Source organism: Saccharomyces paradoxus, chromosome XIV, assembly GCF_002079055.1.
Source record: "Saccharomyces paradoxus chromosome XIV, complete sequence".
NCBI lineage: Eukaryota > Fungi > Ascomycota > Saccharomycetes > Saccharomycetales > Saccharomycetaceae > Saccharomyces > Saccharomyces paradoxus.
This window is the reverse complement of record NC_047500.1, coordinates 119,444-135,284: the sequence shown is the minus strand read 5'-3', so window position 1 is coordinate 135,284 and position 15,841 is coordinate 119,444. Positions and strand designations below refer to the sequence as shown.

At 39.5% G+C, this 15,841-nt stretch overlaps 4 protein-coding genes across 4 annotated transcripts; 3 read left to right on the top strand and 1 right to left on the bottom strand.

The window, feature by feature from the left end:
- Nucleotides 1-396: 396 nt before the first annotated feature.
- Nucleotides 397-2,118, top strand: ALP1 (arginine permease ALP1; the record flags this gene model as incomplete). The annotated part of the gene is made up of 1 exon (XM_033912801.1): nt 397-2,118. One exon carries the CDS (start codon nt 397-399, stop codon nt 2,116-2,118), a length of 1,722 nt encoding a protein of 573 aa, XP_033768692.1.
- A 510-nt stretch (nt 2,119-2,628) lies between these two features.
- Nucleotides 2,629-8,475, top strand: BNI1 (formin BNI1; the record flags this gene model as incomplete). Its single annotated transcript, XM_033912800.1, has 1 exon — nt 2,629-8,475. One exon carries the CDS (start codon nt 2,629-2,631, stop codon nt 8,473-8,475), a length of 5,847 nt encoding a protein of 1,948 aa, XP_033768691.1.
- Nucleotides 8,476-8,925: 450 nt separating this feature from the next.
- Nucleotides 8,926-11,205, top strand: SEC2 (guanine nucleotide exchange factor SEC2; the record flags this gene model as incomplete). The annotated part of the gene is made up of 1 exon (XM_033912799.1): nt 8,926-11,205. One exon carries the CDS (start codon nt 8,926-8,928, stop codon nt 11,203-11,205), a length of 2,280 nt encoding a protein of 759 aa, XP_033768690.1.
- Nucleotides 11,206-11,428: 223 nt separating this feature from the next.
- Nucleotides 11,429-15,145, bottom strand: TOF1 (Tof1p; the record flags this gene model as incomplete). Its single annotated transcript, XM_033912798.1, has 1 exon — nt 11,429-15,145. The coding sequence occupies one exon, from the start codon at nt 15,143-15,145 to the stop codon at nt 11,429-11,431; it is 3,717 nt and encodes a 1,238-aa protein (XP_033768689.1).
- Nucleotides 15,146-15,841: the final 696 nt, after the last annotated feature.

Here is a 15,841-nt window from a genome sequence, read left to right as displayed (position 1 = left end):
TTTTTTTGGTCATATGGACTGTTGTTGTTGCCGTGCTTTTCTCGGAAAGGAACAGCGCGACAGCGACAGCGCCCAGCACCATGGTGACTCAGCATTTATGTTTTTGGGGTCGCGGCGTTGAAAGGTCTGGCATAAAGATGATTCAAGCGAGCTGTAAGCTAGGGCGAATCTGGTCCCTTTTTGTAACCACGTTTTCTCTGAAAATAACCTGCAGGCAACTCCACTCCACATAAGGATTTTCTCCAATGACAATGGCAGTTCGGACATCGGAGCGAAAGTCTTTCTATGTGTATTGTATATAAATTGCTCGTTATGCAATTACAGTTTTTTTGTTTACTTTTCCGTAGAATTACAGACACATATTAGCGGCAAAATTATAGCATCGCGATTATTGCCATGCGTGAAACTGTGGACATGCAAACGGCCAAGGAGGGTCAATGCGAAATCAACTCTAGCTCTACTATAAAAGAGGAGGAGTTGGTAGTTGACCGGCATGCTGGAGAGAACGCCACGGAGACCATCGTCACAAAGAAGAGCATTGAGGACGATGTCGCTAGGGAAGCGGAGAGGCTGCCACGAGAGAGTCGAGAGGTGAAACGGAAGTTGAAGCAGCGGCATATAGGGATGATTGCGCTCGGTGGTACCATTGGCACGGGCCTCATAATAGGTATCGGTCCACCACTGGCACATGCCGGGCCTGTTGGTGCGCTAATATCGTATTTGTTTATGGGGACGGTAATTTACTCCGTAACACAATCGTTGGGAGAGATGGCCACCTTTATCCCTGTAACATCTTCATTTTCTGTCTTTGCGCAGAGGTTTCTGTCGCCAGCGCTGGGAGCAACTAATGGTTATATGTACTGGCTATCGTGGTGTTTCACCTTCGCGTTGGAATTATCCGTTCTGGGGCAAGTTATTCAGTACTGGACAGACGCAGTACCTCTATCAGCTTGGATCGTGATTTTTTGGTGCCTATTAACTTCGATGAACATGTTTCCTGTGAAATACTACGGGGAATTCGAGTTTTGTATTGCTTCTATAAAGGTCATCGCGTTGCTCGGCTTCATCATTTTTTCATTCTGTATTGTGTGTGGTGCGGGACAATCTGATGGGCCCATCGGTTTCAGGTACTGGAGAAATCCAGGCGCCTGGGGACCAGGCATCATCTCCAGTAACAAAAATGAGGGCCGCTTTCTCGGTTGGGTTTCCTCTTTGATCAATGCTGCATTTACGTACCAAGGTACTGAACTAGTCGGGATCACCGCTGGTGAAGCGGCTAATCCACGAAAAGCGCTCCCGAGGGCAATCAAGAAAGTAGTAGTGAGAATCCTAGTTTTTTACATTCTTTCGCTATTCTTCATTGGCCTTTTGGTGCCATATAATGATCCAAAGTTGGATGGCGATGGCACATTTGTCTCTTCATCGCCCTTTATGATAAGCATCGAGAACTCAGGTACAAAAGTTCTCCCAGATATATTCAACGCGGTCGTCCTAATCACCATTCTCTCTGCAGGTAACTCTAACGTGTACATTGGCTCAAGGGTATTGTACAGTCTCTCTAAAAATAGCTTGGCACCAAGGTTCTTGTCTAACGTGACTAAAAGTGGTGTCCCATACTTTGCCGTTCTATCAACATCAGTGTTCGGGTTTTTGGCCTTCTTAGAGATTTCTGCAGGCAGCGGTAAGGCCTTTAATTGGTTATTGAACATAACCGGTGTGGCAGGCTTCTTCGCCTGGCTTTTGATTTCATTTTCGCATATCCGCTTCATGCAAGCAATAAGGAAACGTGGTATATCGAGGGATGACTTACCTTACAAAGCTCGAATGATGCCTTTCCTGGCATATTACGCATCTTTTTTCATCGCTCTGATCGTTCTGATCCAGGGATTCACCGCATTTGCACCGACCTTTCAGCCCATAGACTTTGTTGCTGCGTATATATCAGTGTTCCTTTTTGCGACTATCTGGCTGTCATTCCAAGTTTGGTTCAAGTGTCGCTTGGTCTGGAAGCTGCAGGATATCGATATAGATTCTGACCGCCGGCAAATAGAGGAGCTGGTATGGGTAGAGCCAGAATGCAAAACAAGATGGCAGCGTGTATGGGATATCCTTTCATGACCTTGGAATAACCGTGTATACGTACTTATATATACATATATGTGTCATATCCTTGTACAAGTCTCTTCCTATGATTATTGATTACTTCCTTTTTGTTTGGTTGTTAGCCGCCGAAAGCCATCGCCCGTAATTTCCATGGCTTACCCGACATCGGGCGGTGGAAGTTTTTGATGTGGAAGAGGAAGAAAGAAAAAGCAGATGTGGGAAAGCAGAATCCCTTTTAAGAACAATAGCACGGGCCCTTCTTACAGATAAGAGGATACTGACGGCTGTGTGTTAATTGTTTTCGTGTTAATTATAAAATTGGGCAGTGGCATTCATTTCTTCATCCTTCACGGTGATTATACGTCTCATACAGTTGGGCCATTCCTTAATTATTTTTTTTGCCTTTTGTAACTATCCTCTGTACTGAGGAGAAGTCATTTTAACTCAGATCTAGTCAACGCTTAAGTACTCGCCATTAAAGAAAACACTTGAACCTTTCCAACGAAAAGAGAAGGAAGAAAGCAAATGTTAAAGAATTCAGGCTCCAAGCACTCGAGTTCAAAGGATAGTCAATCGAATTCGAGTTCTGGTTTATTCCAAAATTTGAAGCGTTTGGCTAACTCAAATGCAACAAATAACAATACGGGCTCTCCAACCTATGCATCTCAACAACAGCATTCTCCCGTAGGGCACGAGGCGTCCACTTCACCAGCATCTTCATCTTTTAGAAAACTGAATGGACCTTCTAGGTCTACATCTACTGAGGCAAGGCCGTTAAATAAAAAAACTACATTAAACACTCAAAACTTGTCTCAGTACATGAATGGTAAAATAAGTGGGGACATACCAGTATCCTCCCAGCATGCAAGGTCGCACTCGATGCAATCAAAATATTCGTATTCCAAAAGGAATTCTTCTCAGGCATCCAATAAGCTAACAAGACAACATACCGGGCAAAGCCACTCTGCATCAAGTCTTCTGTCCCAAGGTTCGCTAACGAACTTAAGCAAATTTACTACACCTGATGGTAAAATTCATTTAGAAATGCCGTCCGACCCATACGAAGTGGAAATTTTGTTTGAAGATATTATGTACAAAAGAAATATTTTTCAGTCTTTATCAGAGGACAAACAAGAGGCTCTGATGGGCTACAGCATTGAAAAGAAATGGCTGATTGTAAAGCAGGATTTACAAAATGAGCTAAAGAAAATGCGAGCAAACACAACCTCTTCTTCCACTGCTTCCAGAACTTCGATGGCGTCAGACCATCACCCTATCCTTACGGCCAATTCATCTCTTTCGTCCCCAAAATCAGTTTTGATGACGAGCGCCTCTTCTCCCACCTCCACCGTATACAGTAACAGTTTAAATCATTCTACGACTCTTTCATCAGTAGGTACGACAACTTCTAAGGGTAAGAAATTGGTTACTGGGAGTTTGAAAAAGCAGCCATCTTTAAACAATATTTATAGAGGCGGGTCTGAAAATAACACAAGTGCATCTACTCTTCCGGGAGACAGAACAAACAGACCGCCGATACATTATGTGCAGCGTATCTTAGCAGATAAACTTACGACCGATGAAATGAAGGATTTATGGGTGACTTTAAGGACTGAACAACTAGATTGGGTAGACGCTTTTATAGATCATCAAGGTCACATTGCTATGGCTAATGTACTAATGAACTCTATATATAAGACTGCACCTCGGGAGAACTTGACAAAAGAATTATTAGAGAAAGAAAACTCATTTTTCAAATGTTTCAGAGTCTTATCGATGCTTTCACAAGGTTTATATGAGTTCAGTACACATAGATTAATGACTGATACCGTTGCAGAAGGTCTATTTTCTACAAAACTGGCTACAAGGAAAATGGCCACTGAAATTTTTGTTTGTATGCTAGAAAAAAAAAACAAGAGCAGATTCGAAGCAGTTCTTACGTCGCTAGACAAGAAGTTTAGGATAGGGCAAAATCTCCATATGATTCAAAATTTCAAAAAAATGCCCCAATATTTTTCACATTTAACCCTTGAGAGTCATTTGAAAATCGTTCAAGCATGGTTATTTGCCGTTGAACAAACTTTAGATGGAAGAGGTAAAATGGGTTCGTTAGTTGGCGCGTCAGATGAATTTAAAAATGGTGGAGGCGAAAATGCCATCTTGGAATACTGCCAATGGACAATGGTTTTTATCAATCATTTATGCTCTTGTTCAGACAACATTAATCAAAGAATACTATTAAGGACAAAACTGGAAAATTGTGGTATTTTGCGAATTATGAACAAAATAAAATTACTAGACTACGATAAAGTAATTGACCAAATTGAGTTATATGACAACAATAAGCTTGACGATTTTAATGTCAAATTAGAGGCCAACAATAAAGCTTTTAACGTTGATTTACAAGATCCGTTATCGCTGCTGAAAAACCTTTGGGATATATGTAAAGGCACCGAGAATGAAAAACTCTTAGTATCTTTAGTTCAACACCTTTTCCTTTCTAGTTCAAAGTTAATCGAGGAAAACCAAAACTCCTCTAAACTAAGTAAGCAATTGAAATTAATGGATTCTTTGGTAACTAATGTTAGTGTTGCTTCAACTGCTGATGAAGAATCTAATATGAATATGGCTATCCAACGGCTTTACGATGCCATGCAGACTGATGAAGTGGCACGTCGAGCTATATTAGAAAGTAGAACTCTAACAAAGAAATTAGAAGAAATTCAAGCGGAGAGGGATTCTCTGAGTGAAAAGTTAAGCAAGGCAGAGCACGGGCTCGTTGGGCAGTTAGAAGACGAGTTGCATGAGAGAGATCGTATATTGGCTAAGAATCAAAGAGTTATGCAGCAACTGGAAGCTGAGCTAGAGGAGCTGAAAAAGAAGCATCTTTTGGAAAAGCATCAGCAAGAAGTTGAATTGAGAAAAATGTTAACTATATTGAACTCGAGGCCTGAAGAAAGTCCCAATAAGAGTGGAAGTACCAGAGGTACGAACTCAAGCTTCAACTCTTCAGAGAAAGCGAATATTCAAAAGGTGTTACAGGACGGATTGTCGAGAGCAAAGAAAGATTACAAGGATGACTCAAAAAAATTCGGTATGACACTTCAACCTAATAAGAGGTTAAAAATGTTAAGAATGCAGATGGAAAATATTGAAAATGAAGCTAGACAATTAGAGATGACAAATTTTGCTGAATTTGAGAAAGATCGTCTTGAACCTCCTATACATATTAAAAAGCCAAAAGTGAAGAGGATGAAAAATAAAGATAAGAAACCATTAGTCAAACCTCAAGAGGCGGACGTGAACAAACTAAATGATCTAAGACGGGCTTTGGCTGAAATTCAAATGGAAAGTAACGATATTTCCAAATTCAATGTCGAAGAACGTGTTAATGAGCTATTTAACGAAAAGAAATCTCTGGCTCTAAAGAGACTGAAAGAACTAGAAACAAAATACAAGGGATTTGGCATCGACTTCAATGTTGAGGAGATTATGGAAAGTCCAAAGAAAAATTCTGTGGATGGGAAAGCGGAAGGGGATGCTAACTATGCAAGTCTTGACCCTAAGACATATCAAAAAAAGCTGGACGAGATCAGTAGAATAACGGATCAGTTATTGGATTTCCAGACTCAAGCGGAACATAAAAAAGAAGGAAAAGATGATGAAGAAAGCGGTTTATCCTCTTCTAGCTCTGATGCTGAAAGCGAAGAAGTATATCAAGATGCATCTCCAAATCAAGAAATAAAGAGTGAACACTCAGAGTTATCTTCAGGATCAGGTCCTGGGTCTTTTCTGGATGCCTTATCTCAAAAATACGGGACTGGTCAAAACGTTACTGCATCAGTCGCTTTGAGAGATACTAATTATGTTTCAGGTGTTGGACACATGCATAGTAAAGTTGAAAAGACGTTTATGAACAGGCTCAGAAGGTCCACCGTCTCTTCTGCTCCATATTTAGAGGAGTTGACACAGAAGGTAAATAAGGTTGAACCATATGAACAAAATGAGGACGAAGGCCTAAGCGAAGAATCTTTAGCAGAGGATAGTACGGTAAGTGCAGCTTCTGCCTTGGACAAAGTTGAGAAAGGCGTCCGACAACATGTGAAAAAAGGAGAAGAAGGGCATATGGTAAGTGATGAAGAAAGCACTACATCAAATCTCATTGCTGTGGGTGAAACAGATAATGCAGCTCAGGTGGAAAAATCCTCTACTCCATCATCCGCAGTTTCCCCATCACCACCACCTCCTCCTCCTCCAGTTCCCGTAGAACTGTTTGGTAAATCATTGGACAAGGAGAAAGAGTTGGAAGACGATGCTATCAAGCAAGAAACTTCTAGAGAAATTGATACTTCACATCCTCCACCTCCTCCACCTCCTCCACCCATGGCATTGTTCGGCAAAACCAAGGGAGAAACACCACCACCACCACCGCTACCATCTGTATTGTCTTCGTCTACTGGGGGCGCCATTCCGCCAGCTCCGCCAATGATGCCAGCATCGCAAACGAAATCAGTTGTAACATCACCGTTACTTCCTCAATCCCCTTCATTATTTGAAAAGTATCCTCGTCCTCACAAAAAATTAAAGCAACTGCACTGGGAAAAATTAGATTGTACCGATAATTCTATTTGGGGCACAGGCAAGGCTGAAAAGTTTGCAGATGACTTATACGAGAAAGGTGTTCTTGCTGATTTAGAGAAGGCCTTTGCCGCCAGAGAAATTAAATCTTTAGCAAGCAAGCGCAAGGAAGATCTACAGAAAATCACTTTCTTATCCAGGGATATTTCTCAACAGTTTGGTATCAACTTGCACATGTATTCATCACTTTCAGTTGCCGATCTGGTGAAAAAAATACTAAACTGTGATAGGGACTTCCTGCAAACACCGAGTGTTGTTGAGTTTTTGTCAAAACCTGAAATCATCGAAGTCTCTGTCAACTTAGCCAGGAATTACGCTCCATATTCCACAGATTGGGAAGGTGTGAGGAATCTAGAAGATGCCAAGCCCCCTGAAAAAGATCCAAACGATTTACAAAGGGCTGACCAAATTTACTTGCAATTGATGGTTAATCTAGAATCGTACTGGGGTTCACGTATGAGAGCTCTCACAGTAGTTACCTCGTTTGAAAGAGAGTATAATGAGTTATTGGCAAAGTTGAGAAAAGTTGACAAGGCTGTTAGCGCACTTCAAGAATCAGATAATTTGCGTAACGTCTTTAATGTTATCTTAGCTGTTGGTAATTTCATGAACGACACTTCTAAGCAAGCGCAAGGCTTTAAACTTTCAACCTTGCAAAGATTGACGTTTATCAAGGATACCACTAATAGCATGACCTTTTTAAATTACGTCGAAAAAATTGTCAGGTTAAATTACCCAAGGTTCAATGACTTTTTAAAGGAATTAGAACCCGTGTTGGATGTCGTGAAAGTTTCCATTGAGCAGTTGGTTAATGACTGTAAGGACTTCAGCCAATCGATTGTAAACGTAGAGCGTTCAGTTGAAATTGGTAATTTGAGCGACTCTTCAAAGTTCCATCCTTTAGACAAAGTTTTGATAAAGACATTGCCTGTGTTACCGGAAGCCAGAAAAAAGGGGGACTTGTTAGAAGACGAAGTTAAGTTGACTATCATGGAATTCGAAAGTCTCATGCATACGTATGGTGAAGATTGTGGTGATAAGTTTGCTAAAATCTCATTCTTCAAGAAATTTGCGGATTTTGTAAATGAATATAAGAAAGCTCAGGCACAAAATCTGGCCGCGGAAGAAGAAGAAAGGCTTTATATAAAGCATAAGAACTTGGTGGAAGAACAGCAAAAAAGGGTACAAGAAAAAGAAAAACAAAAAGAGAACAGCGATTCACCTTCATCGGAAGGAAATGAAGAGGATGAAGCGGAAGACAGGCGTGCTGTTATGGACAAGCTATTAGAACAGTTGAAAAATGCGGGACCAGCCAAAAGTGATCCGTCTTCTGCTAGAAAAAGAGCTTTAGTCAGAAAAAAATATCTTTCTGAGAAAGACAATGCTCCACAATTACTCAACGACTTGGATACTGAAGAAGGATCTATTCTTTATTCCCCAGAAGCTATGGACCCTGCTGCCGATGCAGTAATTCATGCCGAATCACCCACTCCGCTTGCCACAAGAGGTGTTATGAATACCTCCGAAGATTTACCATCGCCATCCAAGACATCTGCCCTGGAAGATCAAGAGGAAATTAGTGACCGAGCTAGAATGTTACTAAAGGAGTTAAGGGGCTCCGACACACCGGTAAAGCAAAATTCCATACTCGATGAACATCTTGAAAAATTGAGGGCTCGTAAGGAAAGATCCGTCGGAGAGGCTAGCACAGGTAACAAGCTAAATTTCAAATAAAATACAAAACAACAAAAAATCAAAAAAAAAAAATCAACAATACCACAACAAACATCAAAACAAGCACTACTACAAAGAAATAATCACGAACCATTTAATCACGTATAATGATATATATATATAATTTTAATGTTTATAGATCACTTATGATACACTTACATTCATCTTAACTTAAGTTTCCCATTATTGCGATTGTAGAATGGATTTGTTCATTACATCTGCCTTTTTTCTACTTCACTACCCGGAACCATATTTCGCGTTCGTTGAAGCACCTCTAGAACATGGCTCTCGTTTACCTTAAAATAGTGACAAGCACAGAGATTCGTGTAGTAGTTACTTTTGTTACTTACAGCTGTGTTATCATTGATCCCCATCAAAAAGTTTTAGATTTTGGCCTTTAGTTCATTAGGATATTTTCCTATAGTAGCTGGATTCGATAAAGGTTTTAAAATGGATGCTTCTGAGGAAGCGAAAAGAATATCAATACAGGTTACATCCCTGTCTACGCAATTGATCGAGAGTGTAGATAAACAGTCACACTTAGAAGAACAGCTTAATAAATCTTTAAAAACAATAGCCAGTCAGAAGGCAGGGATTGAAAACTATAATCAGTTGAAAACAGATTATGAAACTTTAAAAAAAGCACTATTAGAGAGAGATGGCGAAGTGAAGAAACTGCGTGAAGATATAGCCAAAGAAAATGAGCTTCGAACTAAAGCTGAGGAGGAAACGGACAAACTAAATAAAGAAGTTGAAGATCTGACTGCTTCGCTTTTTGATGAGGCAAATAATATGGTTGCTGATGCTAGAAAAGAGAAATACGCTATTGAAATCTTAAATAAGAGACTCACTGAACAACTGCGTGAAAAAGACACTTTATTAGACACTTTGACCCTACAACTCAAAAATTTGAAAAAAGTGATGCATAGTTTAGATAATGAAAGCACAGTCACAAATAACTCGAACAGGTATTCCACAATATTAAGCGATTCAGCAACTTCTTCTAGCACTTCTTTGAATAAAGTTCCAACTTCATATTCCCTTGCTTCCCAAGATATGTATAGCGGAATTGTATACTCACCAAGCATTTCATCTATTCGTTATGATATAAGCCTTTACAATGAATTTCTAAAATTTGTCGCTGCACTTCCTCATTGTGAAAACATAAAGGCGACTTCATCAGAATCAAAGTTAATACGAAGGTTAGTCAATGATGAAATTCAGCCTATACTTAAGATTGATAATGCGTCAGGCATCGGCTGGTTGGTTAAAAAAACCTTACTTTCTTTGATTATAGACGGCTTAGTGGTTGTGGAGCCCCTAAGTGGCGTTAATGCAACCTACCAAATTGGGTACAACTCAAGTAGCCCTGTCAAGCAAGCTACTTCGAATATGCCAAAAATGTTCAAGTTTCCTCTAGATTCACCTCCAGTGGCGGTGCATGCTGCATGTTCCTTTTGTGGAGAATCTAGAGATGACATTGTCGAACACGCAAGGATGTATGTATTGAAGACATTACACAAGACTGACGACGGTAAAGAACAGGTTACGAATACGTATCCGTTATGTCATTGGTGTTTGCTAAAGTTGCGGCAAACATGTGAAATCTTTGCCTTTTTGAGATCACTGAAGGTTGGTGCATGGCATTTAGAGAAGCTCACCACGCAAAATATTACCAAGGGAGATTTGGAAAAATTCTCTGAGGTTACGAAACATACTAAAAGAGACGGCAAGGTTTCCTCCCAAGATAAGAAAACGAAACGTTTAAGTTTTATGGCAGGACTTGGTATCAATTCTTCAACAAAAAATAAGCCGAAGATGGTTTTTACTTCCGAAACAAATGCAAAGCCAGGACAACCTACCACTAATATTCAAAGAGCATGGCTACAGTTATGTAAATTGCGTTGTATACTTCATTGGACTCATATTGGTATATGGGCGGTGGATGATTCAATTTCTTCAAAAATTGGACCGCTTGTTGATGATGATGACAGCGACGAGAATCAAAATGATGCTATATCAGTCCACTTGCAGGACAATGCTGCGTGGAAGAAAGGTGAGGAAAGACCTTTGTCTTCATCTAGCGCAGAAGAAAGCCAAAAGAGCGATACTTTTGACTTTGAAAGTGCAGACACGGAAAATGGGACCACGGATGAATCTTCAACAGATGGTTCCTCTTCAGATGGTTCTTCTACGGATGGTTCATCGGCGGATAGTTCATCAGTTGGCGAATCTTCCTCAGCAGCGTCTACTACAAGTAGCGCAGATTCTACTTCACCAGAGGATATGGGCGAAAATGAAGGTGATGATACGGTAACAAAGGATGGTAAAAGTACTATTAAGTCGATAAAGAATAATGAAGAAAATAGTAATTGCAACGACGAAAAGGGACAAAATATAGAAAAGAAGAAGGCTTCTCAGCACAAGATACAAAAGAAGAAGTTACTGCAAGATTTGGACGATTTAGAGGAGCAATTTAGGGAAGAAAGCGCAATTAATCAGACCGAACTGGAAAGTTCTGGGGACATTGTAAAGGAAGTTGTGTCCTCGAAGGAGGCATTTTCTGAAGACAAGGACTCTACGAAGTATAACAGCGAAAACACTTTGAAGACAAACTTGACGATAAGTGATAAACACCAAGAACAAACAAGGGAAAATAGCCCAAATAGCGGATTGCATGCGTCTTCAAGCAATGATGACAATTTCGATGATGCCCAAGAACAGCAATAAATTATGTAATATTTAATTTTACGTATCCTAATGGATATTTAAATTCACTCTAAATGTTCAGAAACCCAAACTCTAGGGAATAATAAAAAAAACCGGATGTATAGGTTTAGAGTTTTTTGTCATTACTTGGAACCTGACAATGGAACAAAAATATCTACAACACCAATAAAGAAACGGCTTAATAATTTACGTACTTAAAGGTATTGATTACTACACTTCATATTCATTCATAATCACTATCACCTTGGTTCAGAAAAATCCTAGATTTTTTGGTGGAAGGGCGGATGGCTTCTTCATCTTCATCGCTTTCATCTGCTATATTTCCTTCTAAGGAACGCTTTCTAGATTCTTTTGTGTTATGGCCCTCAGATTGGAACTCATTTGTCGAATCTGATAGCTGTGGTGAGCCTAGGCTATCTTTTGATTCCAAGTTGACATCCTCATGAGAGAGCTGATTATTGTTAGTATTTACATCAAGAACAGACATCTCAGATGCCACATGACTTGCTAAGGAAACGAGGCTTTTGTCTGGCGCAAAAGAGCCACCTTCTGCGGCTCTAATGCTTTCAATGCTTGGTATGGCTCCATCAAACAAGTTTGTATAATCTCCTGTTATAACACCTCCATTATTCATTCTTTCCGCAGCAAATTTAGCAAATTGAATATATCTCTCTTCGGTCAACTGACCATTGTTTTTATCTAGTAACCATCTCATATATGTTTCATTCTCAAAAAATATAGGGTTCATCAAATTCTCATCATCTTCTGAATCACTGATAAATTCTTTACTGAATACACTATGGCGTTCTCTGACGGAATGAGGTCGTTCGCCATCTTGGTCACCAAACATTGAAAAATTAGTCTTGGTTATCCCCTTCTTACGCTTTCTCTTATCCCTATTTTTGGACCTCGCAATTCCTTTACTGAGTTTTATACCTTTAAGTTTATCCGATACATTATTATCCAAGTCCTTGAAGTATGCTGCGTCGCTTTCCGATACAACTTGATCATCTGGAACAATGTAGGGATCGTTATAATCATAATCGTCATCTTCTTTCCATCCATCTTGCTCACCATGGGGCAAACCATTTTTTTTTGAACGAACTCGTAGAAGATAGGAAGAAGAAGGCAGTCCGTTTGGCGTTTCGAATGGTGTTGATAAGTATTTTTTTACTAGTTCACAAGCAACTGTCAGGTCAGAGATTTCAACAGTCCCCGGTAAAAAACAAGGTTCATTGATTTTACGTGGAATGGAATATCCTATCAACAATAATAAAGCCCTATAGTCCTTGTCCTTAAAAATGGGTTCGTTATTGAGCGTGCCTGTCAATGTAAAGTATTCGTTGGGTGGATTCATTGTTTCTCTACTAGCATTAACATTCACGGTTAACCACGACTTGAAAACATCCAATGCGTGAGTTATATGTTTGAATAATAGGTCTAATAGTTCAACTTTTCCATCATCGAGTAATGTAGAGACTAAAATCCCATATTTCATATCCAACAAAATCGAAGGTGGTAAGGCCTCTTCATCGGGAATTGGTTTGAATTGTGATGCTGGCGAGGTATACTCTGATTCATTACTGATAATATTGTATTCACCATACCTTTGATAAAATCCGACTTCACTATTGTGTAACGGTGGGAAAAGTAACCCTACAAACCAAGCAGGTGATTTCTTTAACCTTTTTTTCAGTCTGGAAAGAAAATAGTCTGAAAACTGGCTCACATATTTCCTGGAACGAGACATTCTATTCAACCCATCAGGTGAAAGCATTTCTCTTAATAATATTATCAAATCAAATCTAAATAACAATGCCTGTTCTTTAGCCTGGACGAATACTCTGTGAAAAAAAGAAAATACTTTTTTAATGGAATCATCCTCAAGTTCACGGAATCGTTCAAGAAAATTAATGTACGTTTCTATTACAGGTTCCGTCATATAATTTGCCTGTACTTTTTGGAAGTTAACTCCTACACTTCTTAAAGTAGACGCTAGAATATCAAGCGCTTCTTCCCTATCCACATTTTCTTCTTCTATCAATTTATTAATATCATCTTCGGAAATATTAAGTTTCTTTTGCCGTCTTGCTTTCCCTTCAATTACCAATGTCTTATTATCAGAATATTGTTCTAATACTTTCAATACTGAGTGTGTTAGCTCAATGCAACTTTTCATGAATTGAAGCGAGTGTTTGGAACCAATCTTCGGAAGATTTGATAATAATTGTATTCTTTCGTCACTGAAAAGCCTACTTACAATGAATTCTACATCAGCTGAATCGTCTTCCTGAGCGGCTTTCGTACGAGAAACGAGGTTTAACAGTTCATTAAATGCAATCATACCTGCATGGGCCACTATCCAATTTTTCAAGTCATATGCACTTCTTAAAAGGGAAGACACTAAAATGAAAGATACTTCCTTCAAGGCTTCTGAAACTTGACTTAATTCTGCTGAATTGTCCATTTTAGACCTCAACAATTGGTACTTAGTAAACCATGCGAAAAAAAGCAAATATTGCACTTGCTCTAAAGTAACCATTCTATCCTGTTCCGTTGTGAAATAGTTCGTCACACTATGCAACAAAATGTTAAAGCCAGAATCTATAAAATTGTTGATGAACCTTTTAAAATGTTTACCATTAGATTCAGTGAAGAAAATAGCCTTACCAGTTTGGGAATTCAACAAACTATTTGGCAAGCCTTCAGCTGCGACGGACTGATGCTTTTGAATTATTCTTTTATTCCATTTTTTACTGTCATCCAGTTTTTGTAGCGCTATTTTCTCATCCACAAGAGCTTGGCTCCCAGAAACAGTTAACCTATTTTTATCAGGTGTTTGTATAGACAAAAGACCACCAAATCTGGAGTGTCTCGCAGATGTATGTTTGATAACGTTTTTTTTCATTTGATGCTCCTTTTGTAACAATTTGGATAGTTCAAACCCTGCAGTTGTAACAACGTTATTAGTAGTAGTATCCCCATTGTTGTTTGCAACTCTCAAATGCGTTCTAGATTCAGGCTGTCGAGGAAATAGCAGTTCTTGGTTAACATCTTTAGTAAGATAGAACATAATTTCCAACAGTGGGATATTAATAAAATCTTGATCAAACTCTTTTGATAAAGAACTAGACAGCGTTAATAGGAGGCCAAATACCTTGTTTTTATGGAATGAAGAAATAACCGTATTTAAAGAGATGTCATCCATAGAAACGTTTGGCGGCAAAGTGTCGATAGATGTGATACCTTTCCTAGGCATGCTTCTCTTGGTGTTGATAGTAAATTCACCAGGCTCTATAGCAATGACGTTTCTGAAAAAATTCAAAACCAATTTGAGAACCATATTGTCTCTAGGAGTTCTTGATAATCGGTCGATTTTGATGACGTCCAGGGCCAGTCGAATAGCAGCTCTTAACACTTTTCCACTTTCCATAGACAGAATCGCTTTCTTGTATATCAATTGATGCTTCTTCAGTTCACTATAGAGGGTGATTTGGTTTGATGAGGACTGTTCCGTTACGATTAAGGGCCAGGTCATGAGGACCAATAGTTGCAGACAGTTTAGCGCAATTTTGTCGTAATAAACCTTGTTTCTAAACTCTTCATGACCTGGGTTATTCTTAGCAAGTTTGGCAGCGAGAGAACACTTATTTTCCCAGTCTATGAGAATGGGTAATAGGTCATCTGTCAAGATGCGATATTCAGCCACTGCCATTGCCACATCCCATCTTTTCTGTTGGTCATCCACCAGTTTAAACCATCTTTTCAAATCTTTCAAGCACGCCAAACAGTCGTCACCAAGCTTATAAGGGGGCGGGTCTATCTGGGAAGTATAATCTGGTCCACCGATGGCAGTTGCTAACAAAGCAATTCTCGCTCTAAGTACCGTCAGAGAGAAATCTGCCGCATTCGTGGCGCCTTGTTGCATGTCAACGGACATAGTGTGCGTGTTTCTGTCTTAAAGATATACTAAATCCCTACACGCTAGATGATATGGTCATATGAGAGGCAACTTGTCAACCATGTCTCTTGAAAAATCCATACTATTCACTTTAATTTTTCATCGCAAACGCGTTATGGGGAAATGAACGCGTCAAAGTAGTATAATGGAAGGCCCTTTTCCACAGGGAAGTAATCCATAAGGGGCATTAATACTCATGAAAGATCACAGAACAGCTTCTGAAAGCAAATAGTAGGGACGCATATATGCAGGGCTAATACTGGTTATTTTGCTGACCTGATGTAAGAACTAGCAGCATAAACGCGCGTTATGGAAATGGAGTAAATCGAGGGGGTACAAATGAAAAGTACATGGAACGATGTGTTAAGCTTACTGCTCTCATAGTGTGGTACCGCCATCTGATTCCGTATATATGGTCTTCGGAATTCGTAGAAGACATGCAATTATCTTTAAGACTTCTCCAAGCATTTGTTACGTAGGACCGAGAGCGGACTTAAAATATGCTAAAGTCTTGGCAGGGGGCGGAGATAACAAGGCAATCTTTTCCCCATTTTTCACTAATCTCGAGCATATAAAAAGTACTTTCGGTTGGCCCTGTTGGTGGATTGTTACATTAGAGGATATCCTTCTATATCACCATTGCAGTACAATAGCGACGTATCAATAGTACAAACG